Source organism: Elgaria multicarinata, chromosome 10 (assembly GCF_023053635.1).
Source record: "Elgaria multicarinata webbii isolate HBS135686 ecotype San Diego chromosome 10, rElgMul1.1.pri, whole genome shotgun sequence".
Classification (NCBI taxonomy): domain Eukaryota; kingdom Metazoa; phylum Chordata; class Lepidosauria; order Squamata; family Anguidae; genus Elgaria; species Elgaria multicarinata.
The window spans coordinates 13,576,256-13,591,020 of NC_086180.1; the positions used below are offsets into that span (position 1 = coordinate 13,576,256).

Sequence of the window (14,765 nt, forward strand, 5' to 3'; positions counted from 1 at the left end):
TATTCAAATGACACCTGCTGAAATTCCCTTTTCAATACAACTGTTAAAGATACAGGAGCCCTGTCCCCCTTTCCATATGGTCACCCTATTGAAGGCCATGATGTTCCTCTGATGAACCACATTTTGGGATCCCAGATAAGCTTGGGATTGGATCCATATTTATTCATCGTTAGGGTAGAGCCATTGAAGAGTAGATATCCTTGGGTCCAGGTCATCTGAAAGACTGCGTTCTCCCTCATGAGCCTGCCCGTCCTCTGAGATCTTCAGGGGAGGTCCTTCTCTCGGTCCCACCACCATCACAGGCACACCTGGTGGGAACATGGGAGAGGGCCTTCTCGGTGGCTGCCCCAAGGCTCTGGAAGTCCCTTCTCGGGGAAGCCAGACTGGCTCCCTCCCTGGTGTGTTTCTGGAGGCTAAAATGTTTCTGTTCCAGCTGGCCTTTGGGGATTAGTCCAGAGTTCTGTTAGTGCACTGTTTATATATTGGATTTTTTTAAAAAAACATATTCCTATTTTAAAAGTTTTAAAAAGTTTTTAAATGTTTTAATATTGTAGCTTGTTTAATTATTGTTTTACTCTTTGTATATCTTTATTTGTTTTAATTGTACATGTTTTAATTTGTAAAGCCCCCCTTGAGTCCCAGTTTTGGGGAAAAGCTGGGATATAAATATCAACAACAACAACAACAACAACAACAACAACAACAACAACAACAACATTCTATGCTATCCCTGTCCAGATAAGGATGTAGTTGGTATATCAGACTAAGCTGATAAAAGGTGATCCATGCCACTAAGTCCACCTGTGCTTTGAATGAAAGTTCTGGGTCCAAGGGCAGCACTCATCCTTTAGGGGAAACCCCTTCCAAAGCAGGTTGAATATCACTTAACTGAATCGCCCACTAACGGTACCTTAGTTTGTCTGGATTGAATCTCAACTTAATGGCCCTTTTCCAGTCCATTACTGTGCCCAGGCACTGGTTCAGAACAGACACTGCCTCACCTGGGTTTGATGAAGAGCTGGGTATCATCCGCATATTGATGCCACCTTGGCCCATACTTCCTGAAATCTCCCCCAGAGGTTTCATGTAGAAGTCAAACACCATGGGGGATTACAAAAGAGGCCTTTGTAAAACCCATGGCCTAGGTGCCAAGGCACAGAACAAGAATCCCCCAGCACGACCTTCTGGAATCATCCATCAAAATAGGAGCAGAACCACTGCAGCGCTGTGCCTCCAACTCCCAGCCCAGACAACCTATCCAGAAGGATACCGTGGCCGAAAGTATCGAAAGCCGCTGAGATGTCCAGGAAAATCAACAGGGTCGCACTCTCCCTGTCTGTCTCCTGGCAAAGGTCTTCCCACAGGGCGACCAAGGCAGTTTCTGATCCGAAAACAGGCCTGAAGTCCAAATGAAATGGATATCTAGATGACACATTTCATTCTCTGGCAACCACCCGCTCAAACACCTTGCCCAGGAAGGGGTTGTTGGCTACTGGCCTACAGTTTTTCTGGGGAAGGTTATGTTAGAGAGGTAAAGCAATGGGCGGTAGATTCAAGTTAGACATTAGGGTAGGTTTTCATTCCGCTGGAGAGAAGTTTGCTAGACATATGTGTCAAATATTTGCATGACTTTGCTCTTTCAGGATGGCGACCGGGCTCAGAAGCAGAAGTGACACATAGACAACTGAGACGGCTCACTGTCTGCATTGCCTCTTTCAACAACAACAAAATACCCGGTTCCTCCCCAAATACTATTTCAATACAAATGTAGAGGAATGTTTTCTCTGAAAATACCTACTAAAATAAATATTTGGATGCCTCCAAATGGCCAAGAAATGGGTCACAATATTTGGGGGAGTGCAAAACATGGTAGATAGATTCATAGAATCATAGAATAGCAGAGTTGGAAGGGGCCTACAAGGCCATCGAGTCCAACCTCCTGCTCAATGCAGGAATCCACCCTAAAGCATCCCTGACAGATGGTTGTCCAGCTGCCTCTTGAATGCCTCTAGTGTGGGAGAGCCCACAACCTCCCTAAGTAACTGATTCCATTGTCATACTGCTCTAACAGTCAGGAAGTTTTTCCTGATGTCCAGCCGGAATCTGGCTTCCTTTAACTTGAGCCCGTTATTCTGTGTCCTGCACTCTGGGAGGATCGAGAAGAGATCCTGGCCCTCCTCTGTGTGACCAAGTTCCGATCTGCTCTATAGTCTGAGAGGTCCGGAGCAAGTTCTTTTGTACAGGAGTTCGCATAGATCAAATTCCTTAAGGGCACAAACCTATGGATGTTTAGACAGAAGAATCCTTCAACTCCCAGCATTCAAATGCTGGGAGTTGAAGGCCTTTCTTTCCTGTCTAAACATGCATCAAGGTTGCATCTTAAGCATCCCTAGAGTTTAGTTGGTGGAATCAAGTTGTTTACCATAAAGAACAAAGTCATGCCTCTTAGGTTTGGATTTGGATGGGGTGGGTGGGTCATATACCCGTTCCACCCAAATTTAGTTCCCCACTCTTGTTTTAAAACAATCCTCCTCCAGCTGTTTTGGACTTCAGCCTCATCAACTCCTGCCAGCATGACCAATGCTGGGAACTGTCTCCAAAATATTGGGAGGGCCCTGATTTGGGGAACGTTGCTACCAACCCTTAAATTAGGGGGTGCAGAACCTCAGGCTTGGGGGGGGGAAAACAAATCTGGCCCACCTGGGGTCCAGAGGGCTACACTCAATTCCCCTGACCCCCCTCCTTTCCCACAATCACCAATTATTTGGTTTCCTATCTTTTGTTCAGTTCCCCCCCCCATTCTAAAAGTTTGAAATTCCTTTCCTGAGTCTTAGTTAAGTGTTTTAAGTTAAAATATGCTGGTATTGTGGCTCCTGAGAGCTTCTCCGGAATGGAATTTGGCCCTTGGGCTGAAAGAGATTCTGCACTTGTGTTGTAAATTAGGGTGACCCTATGAAAAGGAGGACAGGGCTCCTGCATCTTTAACAGTTGCATAGAAAAGGGAATTTCAGCAGGTGTCATTTGTATATACAGAGAACCTGGTGAAATTCCCTCTTCATCACAACAGTTAAAGGTGCAGGAGCTATACTAGAGTGACCAGATTTAAAAGGGGGCAGGGCACCTGCAGCTTTAACTGGTGTGGTAAAGAGGAAATGTCACCAGGTTCTCCATATGTACAAATCACCCCTCCTGAAATTCCCTTTTCTATGCAACTGTAAAAGATACAGGAGCCCTGTCCTCCTTGTCATACAGTCACCCTATGTAAATGGTTTGGGACCAAGTTACCTGTGTTCACCCTTAGCAGCCTGCCTGCATTTTGACATCTGCCAATGCCTTACTCTTTTGACTGCCCCTGAGGACAAGTACGTTGGTAGCCATAGAGGCTGGTGGCTCCAATGGCAGTGAGGCAGTGACTCCGCTCTGGGTTTCAGTCAGAACTTGAAAGCAACTCCTTTAGAGTTCTGACTGAAACCTGGACTGGATTCACTGACCCAAGGACATCATCAGAGCCACCAGCCTCCACTGGTTGGCAGGCATGAGGGAGAGGGCTTTATCAGCGGTGCCCCCACCCCTGGCATGTGGAGGACACTGCCAATTTGGGTTCATCAGGCCCTGCATTTGCAAGCCATTAGTGTTTCCCTAGAGATGTATTTATTTTATGTGGTTTTCTCTGAAATCAGTTTTATTTGACAGCCAAATGGAAATGACTTTTAGCTGTAATTATTATTGTTGTTGTTTTTTAATATGCTGTTTGGTTGGATATTTAGCTTTATTGCTGGTTCTTGTTTTTATCTTAATTTTGCTTTGAGTTCTTTTGGCATTGATTAGAATCATAGAATAGCAGAGTTGGAAGGGGCCTATAAGGCCATTGAGTCCAACCCCCTGCTCAGTGCAGGAATCCACAATAAAGCATCCCTGACAGATGGTTGTCCAGCTGCCTCTTGAAGGCCTCTAGGGTGGGAGAGCCCACAACCTCCCTAGGTAACTGATTCCATTGTCGTACTGCTCTAACAGGAAGTTTTTCCTGATGTCCTGATTCCCCCACCCCCAATTTAATTAGCAGACACCCCCTGAGAGGGTTTTTTCTCCTTAAAGGCAGCCTATCAGTCTCGCCATGGGCAATTTAGTCACTGAAGTAAACAGAATCCTGAACTTGATGGACTTTTGGCCTGTTCCACGATAGCTGTTCTTTCATTTGTTGACACTAAACTGGAAATTGTGTGTGCACTTCTGAACAGGTGGTTGGCACTTGTATGTGTGAGTGTGAGTGTGAGTGTGAGTGTGTGTGTGTGTGTGTGTGTGTGTGTGTGTGTGTGTGTAACACAGCCTTCCCCAACTTGGTACCCTCCAGATGTAATGAACTGCAACTTCCATCATCCCCAGCCATGCTGTCTGGGAATGATGGGAATTGCTCTCCAATACATCTGGTGGGTGTAGGCGAGGGCTGGTGGAACCAGTCCAGACCCGCACACCCCTTCCTTTGCTTCCTGACCAGGGAGAAAGGTGCCGCTCCGATGTGGCCATGTGAATGTGGGCGTCTTTTTTCTTTTCTCAGCTTCAATGCAGTTGCTGCACTACTGAACAACGAACGGCCGTAGAAAGGTGATCATGGCAGAGAGCGACGTTTTTTGAATAAGTCACTGTTCCCGATCTTGACAGGTTCCTGTAAATTGTTCGTCAAATAGACATGGATACAGAAGCAGGAATTACCCTGTTGCAGAACAAACAAGTTAGTCCATGCGGGGAAACTTGTATTTATAATCTTGGATGCATCAGTCGGTCTAGTTTGCATAGGGGCAACTTATGGGAGAGGTTGAGGATCTCTCACGCTATTTACTGTATTTGTCACCTATATAAAAATCCCAGGGAGAAATTCCAGGGGCAGATTTTGGCATCCTTACAGGGGGGAAGTTCCTATGTGAAAATCTGCTGGTTATTGTCAGAATGTGGCCCTTTATGTTACACACAAAACAGCTTTGTTCGCGAAAGCTACAAACATATCCGTGCAATCACTCTGGATGCTATTGTGGTGGACTGTGCAGGCGATTCACTAATTTGATTTTTGTTGTTGCATAGTCTATCGAGCTGTTGTAATGGCTATTAGCCAAATACAATAAGATGACTTGATGAGGCCTTTGTTGGCCTAGGGGCCAGTTGCAGACTACAGCTGACTCAAGGGGTGCAGGCGGTCGCTTGCATGCCTCCCCCCTGCCTGCTGCCCAGCGCTGGGAACAGTGGAGGAGTGCACCGACCTAAGTGTTATCCCTGTCTAGACAGGGATAACCTGGCTTCAGTTGTCCATGCTCCGGTAACCTCCAAGTTAGATTACTGCAATGCACTCTACGTAGGGCTGCCTTTGAAGACAGTTCGGAAGCTGCAGCTCGTGCAAAATGCAGCGGCCAGATTGATTTCGGGAACCAGAATGTTCGACCATATAACACCTGCTCTGGTCCGCTTGCACTGGCTGCCTGTATGTTTCCGAGCCCAATTCAAGGTGCTGGTTTTGACCTATAAAGCCTTACACGGCTTGGGACCACAATACCTGATGGAACGCCTCTCCCGACGTGAATATGCCCGGTCATTACATTCAACATCTAAGGTCCTCCTCCGGGTGCCTACTCCGAGAGAGGCTCGGAGTGTGGCAACGAGGGACAGGGCCTTTTCGGTGGTGGCCCCCAGACTATGGAATGATCTCCCTGATGAGGCTCGCCTGGCACCAACACTGCTATCTTTCCGGTGCCAGGTTAAGACTTTCCTCTTTGCCCAGGCATATGGCAGCACATCTTAATCACCCACATGTTTAGTTTTTTTAACGGTTTTTAATGCTTTATGTGTGTATGTTCTGTGTTTTAGAATTTTAAATTTTGTATACTCATTTTTATCTTAATTTTAGAATTTCTGTAAACCGCCCAGAGAGCCCTGGCTATGGGGGCGGTATATAAGTGCAATAAATAAATAAATAAATAAATAAGTGTTCCTCAGCTGTTCCCAGCACCCATCTGTGGGACAGTGGCGGGAGGGGAACGATGGGATGGCAGCGTGGCGGAAGCAGGAAGGTTTTGACCTGAGGTGGGACGAAGGGAAGAGTGTGCATGTGTTTGTGTGGGAGGTGACGGAGGTTGACCCTCCTACCCAGGCTTCTTGCCAGCCACACCCTCCCCCATGATACTCCATTCCATTTTCCTTCCCCCACCAGTTTTTTTCCATTTCCTCCACCTCCCCAGGAGTCAGTCAGCATTCTATGCCTCTCAGGACTGTTTTGGGGATTTTTCCCCTGTTCATTTCCCTGAAGATGAAAGTAACTCGGGGAAACCTTGAGGTTTTCCCCAGGCTTCTGCTGAGACCTCCCTCCTGTGTCTGGTGATATTGCTTTAGCTGCATAAAGACCCACCCTTGGGGAAAGAGTCTGCTGTGAGTTAAATGGAAGTTCTGGGTTTAGGGGGATTCTAGTAGGTGGGTGTGGGTGGTAATCTCTCCTGGGGACAACAGAAGCCAGATGCTGCCTTTATGCCCAGCTGTGGTTTCTCAAACTCATCTGTCTGGCCAATGTGGAAGATGGCCGTGCTTGCTGGGGGTTATGGGAATTATAAGTCAATATAACAAGTCACGGCTCCCTCCGAAGTTCCGATAAGTGGGTCAAATTAACGCCGAACTTCTTTCGGAGCTTTCCCCGACCTCGTGCCCACCAGATTTTTGGCCTACAACTCCCAGCATCCCTGACCATTGGCCATGTGGGCTGGGACTGATGGGAGTTGTGGTCCAAAAGATCTGGAGGACTCCAGGTTAGTGAAGGCTGTTCTCTAGCATCATGACTTCATGCAAGGTGTGTACAGATACCAATGCTAGGGAACCTTTTTGCCCCTCGAGGGAGAGGCAAGGGATGAGGGCAGCCTTCAGGAACCTCCACTTCAAGGCACCCCAAGACACCTTTAGGCAATGGCTGCTGACCTCCCCTTCCTTTGCCATTCGGCCAAGGCTTCAAAGAGGGGCCAGGGCCCTGGCAGGCCAGACGGGGCAGTTTCATAGGTTTATTATGTATTCATTTATTACTTTTCTATATCGCCCAAAAGACGAAGCTCTCTGAGCGGTTCACAACAATTAAACCCACAAAACGCACAGTAAATTACAATATAAAATGTAGACGTTTAAAACTGCTCTATAAAAGTAGTACAAGCCAAACTAATACCTAGCAGCAATGCAGAAATTGGGTATACAAGAACAGATTTAAAATGTGAGCTAAAAGGCTAAATTGCTGGGGGGAAATAAGAAGGTCTTCACCTGGTGCCGGAAAGAACACAGTGTAGGTGCCAGGTGGGCTTGTTTGGGAAGCTCATTCCACAACTGGGGTGTCACAGCAGAAAAGGCCCTGTTCTCGGTAGCCACCTGCTTCACTTCCTTTGGGAGAGGCTCCCAGAGAAAGACCACTGAAGATGATCTTCGGGTCCGAGCAGTTACATATGGGAGGTTGGTTCCCCACCCCTGCCTTATACTAGTGAGTGAGCATTAGTGCAATGCATGATATCATAAGGAAACAGATCTTGGGAGGAGAGCAATGACAAATCTCGATAAAATAGTTAAGAGCAGAGACACCACACTGACAACAAAGGTCCCCATAGTTAAAGCAATGGTATTCCCCGTAGTAACCTATGGCTGCGAGAGCTGGACCATAAGGAAGGCTGAGCGAAGGAAGATAGATGCTTTTGAACTGTGGTGTTGGAGGAATTCTGAGAGTGCCTTGAACTGCAAGAAGATCAAACCAGTCCATACTCCAGGAAATAAAGCCAGACTGCTCACTTGAGGGAATGGTATTAAAGGCAAAACTGAAGTACTTTGGCCACATAATGAGAAGACAGGACACCCTGGAGAAGAGGCTGATGCTAGGGAAAGTGGAAGGCAAAAGGAAGAGGGGCCGACCAAGGGCAAGATGGATGGATGATATTCTGGAGGTGACGGACTTGACCTTGGGGGAGCTGGGGGTGGCAACGGCCGACAGAAAGCTCTGGCGTGGGCTGGTCCATGAAGTCACGAAGAGTCGGAAGCGACTGAACGAATAAACAACAACAAAGAAAATGTAACAGGCAAGATTGAACAGGAGGCAACAGCAAGAGGGGAAAGCACTTCTGTGCACCCCAAAACAGAAGAGATAATTAGGGCTATGCGCCACTTTTGCTCGGGAACTGAATTCTGAGCCAAAGCGGGCTGATTTGCCAGTAATGTTGCATGCATGGGTGCTTTACGGTCACTGTTTCTGCAGGATTTCCTTTCTGGAAATAGACAAAGCGCTAGTTTTAAATGGCAACCCCTTTGAAGAGGGGCAGATGGCTGTGAGCGATTGCCACGGGTCCAGGTAAGGAATAATTTGGACATGCAAATCTCGCTTCAGACCTGGATCTGGAGCATGTTGGATTCAGGTCAAAGCAGGCTGAGGTGGATTGGGGATGATTCTGAAACTCCGAAACGGCCTCCGAAGTGGGTTGGGGTGTCCATGCACAACCCTAAAGGAGATATTTTCAGGCGCCTGAAGAAAACGTTGATTTTTCCTAACGTGTTTCAGAATGGAATTTCCTTCCTTAGGGGCCCGCTTATCTGGAGCATTTATTACCCCCCGGAGCATTTTAAAACAGAGGAAGCATTGGAAAGTTTTTCTGTGACACATTTGGGGAAAAACGATCAGCTGCTGAGGAAGGAAATTCCTTTCCAATGGGCATAATAAAATGTCTTTCCAGGTACCTGTGAACAGCTTCTCTTTGCCTCCTTAAAATGAATGGGGCTCTTGCTCAGTGCCAGCTCATGGAAACGGGACCTTCATAGGAGAATTTTCCCATTTGCTCCCACCAAACAGGGTAGAACAGCTTCATTACTTCTGTTTCACATTTCTGTAGCTCCTGGATTGACCCTATTCACCGACTTTTGCATATTTAGCTCTGAGGAAGGACAAATGCACGGGGAAGTTAAAAGCACACACATTCTGACCTAAAGTGATTTCTTTGGTTCACTGTGGGGCTTTTCTGGGCAAACGTCATAATAGTTCCCTTTTGGGGGGAGGGGTTTATATAAAGAGGAGTTCTGTTTCCAAACCACACATTCACTGGAAGTATCGAGGTGCCACAGCGATGAAGGGGCTGATTGTGATACTGACCTTAGCACTGGTTGCAAGCAAAATCTGCCCACTTTGCAGTAAGTAGCCTTGATCCTGTTTCAGCCTTGGGCAGTCCGGTCTTATAGCTTCATCCCACGTACCTGTTTCCCTCGAATTATCCCCTTCAGCATTTAGCTGTCGTTGTTCTTGCCCTTAGCTAAATCACACCTCGGGCGGCAGCACTCCTAAGATAGGGTGACCATATGACCGGATTTGCCCGGGTTTTTGATGACAAATCCGGGAGGGGGAAGGGAAATCCGGATTTTTCCAAAGAGCAGCTCTAATGGGAATTAACAAAAATGTTTATAACTCTGTCATTTTTTAAGATAAAGACATGAAACTTGGCATGATGGTAGCTCTTAGAAGGGGTTTAGTCATTCCAAATTTGAAAAAAACGTTCATCCATTGATTTTTTAAGAATTTTTTTAAAATTGCGGTTTTAAAAATATTATTTTTTAAATTGTCATTTTTAAAGATAAAGAGATGAAAGTTGGCAACATGATAGCTTTTAGGTAGCGCTTTAGCCATACCAAATTTGAAACAGATCTGTTCATCCATTGATTTTTAGGGATTTTTTAAAATTTGAGGATTTAATTTTTTTAAAAAAAATGTTACTTTTATTTATTTATTTATTTATTTATTACATTTTTATACCACCCAATAGCTGAAGCTCTCTGGACGGTTCACAAAAATTAAAACCACAAAAAACATCTTTATCTTTTAAAGATAAAGATATGAAACTAGGCACCATGATTGCTCTTAACAAGGACTTTAACTATGCCAAGTTTGAAACAGATCTGTCCATCCATTGAGTTTTAGGATTTTTAAAAAAGTTTGAGGTTTTAAAATTATTTTTTAAAAATAATTTTAACATGGTGACCATGTTGTCCTCCTTTTTGGTTTCCAAAATATACCAGGAAAGGGTTTAAGGGGGTGAAATGTAAAAAATCATTTAAAAAATTCAACAGATGACCCAATCTGATTCAAATTTGGTATGCTTAAAGCTCTCCTTAATATCTATTACTGTGCCAATTTTGATGTCTCTGTCTTTAAAACTTATGCAGATGTAAGCATTTATTTAATTTTTCTTTAAACATATCAAATCCTGCTCCTGCGCCCCCAGTGGCTGCTCGGAAAACAACAAATGATTCACTCCAAAAGTAGTCGCAAAAAAGGGTGGTTCTTTTGCCTTTGAAGCACAATTAAAGCAGGATGCATGGGAGTACTTCAGAGTCAAAGCAGATTATGAACTGGAAAACTTCAGAGCACAATAAAAGCAGATCCTCGTCTCGATCCTCCCAGAGTGCAGGACACGGAATAACGGGCTCAAGTTAAAGGAAGCCAGATTCTGGCTGGACGTTAGGAAAAACTTCCTGACTGTTAGAGCAGTACGACAATGGAATCAGTTACCTAGGGAGGTTTGTGGGCTCTCCCACACTAGAGGCCTTCAAGAGGCAGCTGGACAACCATCTGTCAGGGATGCTTTAGGGTGGATTCCTGCATTAAGCAGGGGGTTGGACTCGATGGCCTTGTAGGCCCCTTCCAACTCTGCTATTCTATGATCCTATGATTCAAATTATAAGCTGGAAAACTTCTGAGTCCTTTGCACACAATTCACAGTGATTGCACAGTATAACACTGGTGTGATAAAGCTTTAAATCTGACACAGGGCTTAGACAGAACTAGAGCATGGAAGCTCTTAATTAATGACAAAACTAGTATCCTGAGCACCTGCAGAGTGCCTTGTGGTTCGATGGAAGTGCTTAGGCGGGCTGATCTCTCATGGCAATTGCTCTTACACCCGTGTTTCCCCTTATTATCATATGAAGTGGGCAAGGCAAACCTGTGCCGCAAACCACACAGCGGACACGCCCTGGGAAGCCATGGCGTCTCTTCGGTGTGTTTCTGCAAGAGTCTAGGGATGAAAACTGCCATTCAGGCTTCTTGGGGTGTCATTACATTAAGGGGGAAATCGCGTTGCTTACCCAGGGTGTTTGTGCTTCCTGCTTTTTTGGTGTGATTGTTATGGGCTGCATTACATGGACGGAAAGGGGCAGCCACAAGTTTGAATTGAATACTTGCCCTCTAAGCGTGCTCTGTTCACTTCCATCAAGACAGCACCAACCAGTGGCTGAAGATCCCACTTTATTTGGATATTACCATTTTTAAAAGCGGTTCTTTTCATGACGGAATTTCCAATGGTTGCCGCAGAAGACATCCTGATTGTTCACAACATTTAAAACTTTTGTGATTGGCCAATCATGAGCGTGCAATAAATCGCTCTCTTTGAGGAGCTCATACAGCATACAGGTTTACAGCAGGAAACAGTTGTGTAAAAGTGGCGTTCAAGCTCCGTAATTCAGCTGAATGGGTGGTATTCGTGAGCTGACTCCAGCAGGTGTGATTCCAAATGGTTTGGACTACACATCCAAAAGGATTCCTAACCCTGGGCTATGCTAGCTAGATTTTATGGTTGTTGGAGTCCAAATTGTCTGGAGGGTGCTAGGTTGGGGGATCTTTCCATCACCAAGATCTTTTCCATCAACCTGCTGTTAGACTCCTTTGACTACATATGTCAAGGATTGAATCTGGGACATTCTGCATGTAAAGTGCAGGTGTCCTATCACAGAGCAATGTTTCATCCTCCAAATGTGCATCATTTCAATATTTTTTAAAAAGAAATAAGAAATGAGAAGTTAATGGAATAGTTCACAACAGCTGAAAAGGTACAAGGTCACAAAAAACCAGATTGTAGCTCCAGTTCTCTGCAGTAAGGTTTGTTTTTTGCTGGAGTTTGCTGCTTTTTAGGAATGTTTGCTGCTGCTGATGTTGTTTTTGCTGTATTTTTTACTATCGCATGGATTTTTATTATGTGTTTTATCATTGCACGCTGCCTTGGGGGGGACTCCTGCCCTGAAAGCTGGCCAAGAACTATTTAAAATAAACAATACCTAAATAAAATAACACTAGGATAGTGGACAAAGCTAGCTTTACAAAAGCTGGGTACTGAATCCCTGTGTGAAGCAGGATGAAGAGAGCCTGCACGTGTACAAATTGTAGGTACACGCAGAGGCTATCCTCATATGTTGGAAATTCCACGATTCCTCATCTCACGTGCAGAACTGAAATGCATGCAGTTGTACGTGCTGATGCTTTTCAGATACTATGGTTGGACATACAAGGGTTGTGGGGAGGGGCAGTAAGGTGTGACCCACATTCACCCTCCTGTGTGTTCAGTGTACACATGATGGTTGTATGAAAAGGGGTATGTGTGTTTTGCTCATTGCCTTTTCTAATAAACATGTGTGTGGTCCATTATACAACAAACTCGTGGTGAAGGATTTGGGCTTCAGACTAGAATCTGCCCTGAATGCTCCTGAGGCAAAACAAGAAGCGTTACTGGGAGATTCAGGACAGATCAAAGGAAGGACTTCTCCACGCAGCACTTAGTGAAACTCCAGAATTCACTACCACGAAATGGAGTGCTGGCCACCAATTTGGATGGGGGTTGGATAAATTCCTAGAGGTAGGCTATCAATAGCTACTAGTCCTGATGGCTATGTGCTGCCTCCAATAGCAGAGGCAGTAAACCTTTCTACTCCAGTTGCTGGGGAACATGGGTGGGAGGGTGCTGTTGCACCACGTCCTGCTTGTGCATCCCTGGTCAACAGCTGGTTGGCCACTGTGTGAACAGAGTGATGGACTAGATCCTTGGTCTGATTCAGCAGGGCTCTTCTTATGTTCTTAAGCTACTCAAAATAGACTCAGTTTGCGTAATTTATTCAGGATGCAGAATCTGGCTGTTCTCGTCGCAGAATTGTCTTCTTCTTCTTCTTCTTCTTCTTCTTCTTCTTCTTCTTCTTCTTCTTCTCCTCCTCCTCCTCCTCCTCCTCCTCCTCCTCCTCCTCCTTCTATATTCGCAGTCCTCCAGGGGTAGAATCTAATGTTACTCCTACACAGTGTAGACTCATTGAAATGAATGACACTTAGTACATTTCCTTTCATTTAAGGACCTCTATCCCAACCTTTCTCAACTGGATGTCCCCCAGATATGTTGGGCTACAACTTCCATCATCCCCAACCCAAATAAATCACAATTTGTTAGAGTGCTAGACTAGGACTGGGGAGATCTGTATTCAATCACCGTTGAACAGTCACTAGTAATAATTTTATTGTTTAGTTAAAAACCATAACAATACAGTATCAGTGTCTATATCTCAGCCTAGGTTACCTTACAGGGTAATTGTGAAGCTAAGTGGAGGTAGAACCACGTTAGATAAAGAGTGAGGTAAACAGGTAAAGCTCTTTAGAGAAAGAGTGAAGTAAATATGTAGTAAAGTCATAGAAATAATAATAATAACTTATGGTGTTTGCATGCAGGTCTTGCTATGGAAAGCCTTGTGGTCAACATGGGAAGATGCAAATGTTTGATGGAAATCTCTTCACCTGTGAAGACTAAAAATATTAAATCCATCCAAGTCATTCCTCAAGGGATACGTTGTCGAAGGACGGAGGTCATGTACGTGAACCCAACATGCCCATGTCCTGCTACATGGCTTTGGCAGAAACCCTTGAGGGGGGGGGAGACTAATTAATTCCCTATTCTCTTTCAGATTAAGCCTGAAACATTCCAGCAGGAAGATCTGTGCCCCACCTAATGCTAAGTGGGTGGAGGACTTAATCATGAAGTTGACCAAAAGGTACTGTCTTACATATGCATTTAGAGAAATGAAGGAGAATTCCGTAAACTTTCTTTGGGAGGAATAAGGGTTTTTCCCATTATCCTCAAGTCAAGCGATGATGACCACAATTTAACTTTGTTCTAGATCAGGATTCTGTCTTCTTCTGCATTGATCGCCACGCCACAACCAGTCAGTTTATCAGGCCCAGATCTGAGTTGAGCATCACAATGTGGATGTTTATAAAATTGTTCCGACTTCTTTGAGTCACTCACCTCTTCCCTAACACTCGGATACTTCTCTGTGACCTAAAAATCTGAAATGTGGTACACGGATAGTCATACTCATCCTGATTTCTAGGACAATCCAGGCAAACTACGGACTTCCAGAACATCCAGAAAACTAAAACCTGGAGGGAATCTACACGTCGTACTGAAGGCGTTTGCATGCGCCCCCAGTACGCCCCCAAAACGATGGTGTAGATTCCTGCCTACCTGCAGCCCAGAAGAGACGGAGGAGGAGGCGGCTGGGGAATCTGGCTGCATCCTTGCTGCCGCCGCCTCGCCGCCGGCCTCCTGATGACGGGGTAAGAGCGACCCGAGTCGGAATCTACACCATCGTTTGGGGGGCGTACTGGGGGTGCATGCAAACACCTTCAGTACGACGTGTAGATTCCCTCCTGGCACACACATTGCCTGATAACTAAAAAAAATCTAGAAATGAGACATTTTAGCATCTATCTCTATTTTGAATTATGTAACCCCGTAACTCTGCAGTACATTAAATGTCTGAGTAATCCACAATGCATTCAAATCAGTTCAGGTTTCTATGAATCTGGCCAGGGGATTCCACAACGGACAGGTGGACTGGTTTTTCACTTTGAAGTTTTTTCCCCCTCTCAGACAACGGTCCTTCATAGAAAAATAGCACTGCAGCCCATCTTATAC

At 45.2% G+C, this 14,765-nt stretch overlaps 1 protein-coding gene across 1 annotated transcript; it reads left to right on the forward strand.

Moving 5' to 3' along the window:
• Positions 1-9,104: 9,104 nt before the first annotated feature.
• LOC134404637 (interleukin-8-like) lies at positions 9,105-14,224 on the forward strand. Its single transcript, XM_063135414.1, has 4 exons — positions 9,105-9,177; positions 13,520-13,658; positions 13,753-13,839; positions 14,179-14,224. Exons 1-4 carry the CDS (start codon positions 9,114-9,116, stop codon positions 14,222-14,224), a joined length of 336 nt encoding a protein of 111 aa, XP_062991484.1. The 5' UTR covers positions 9,105-9,113.
• Positions 14,225-14,765: the final 541 nt, after the last annotated feature.

Excerpts from the sequence above, each read along its gene's own strand:
- LOC134404637 (XM_063135414.1), top strand. The coding sequence starts at position 9,114 with ATGAAGGGGCTGATTGTGATACTGACCTTAGCACTGGTTGCAAGCAAA. Across the intron at positions 9,178-13,519 it reads CAAAATCTGCCCACTTTGCA|GTCTTGCTATGGAAAGCCTT; the intron begins GTAAGTAGCCTT and ends GTTTGCATGCAG. Across the intron at positions 13,659-13,752 it reads TGTCGAAGGACGGAGGTCAT|ATTAAGCCTGAAACATTCCA; the intron begins GTACGTGAACCC and ends ATTCTCTTTCAG.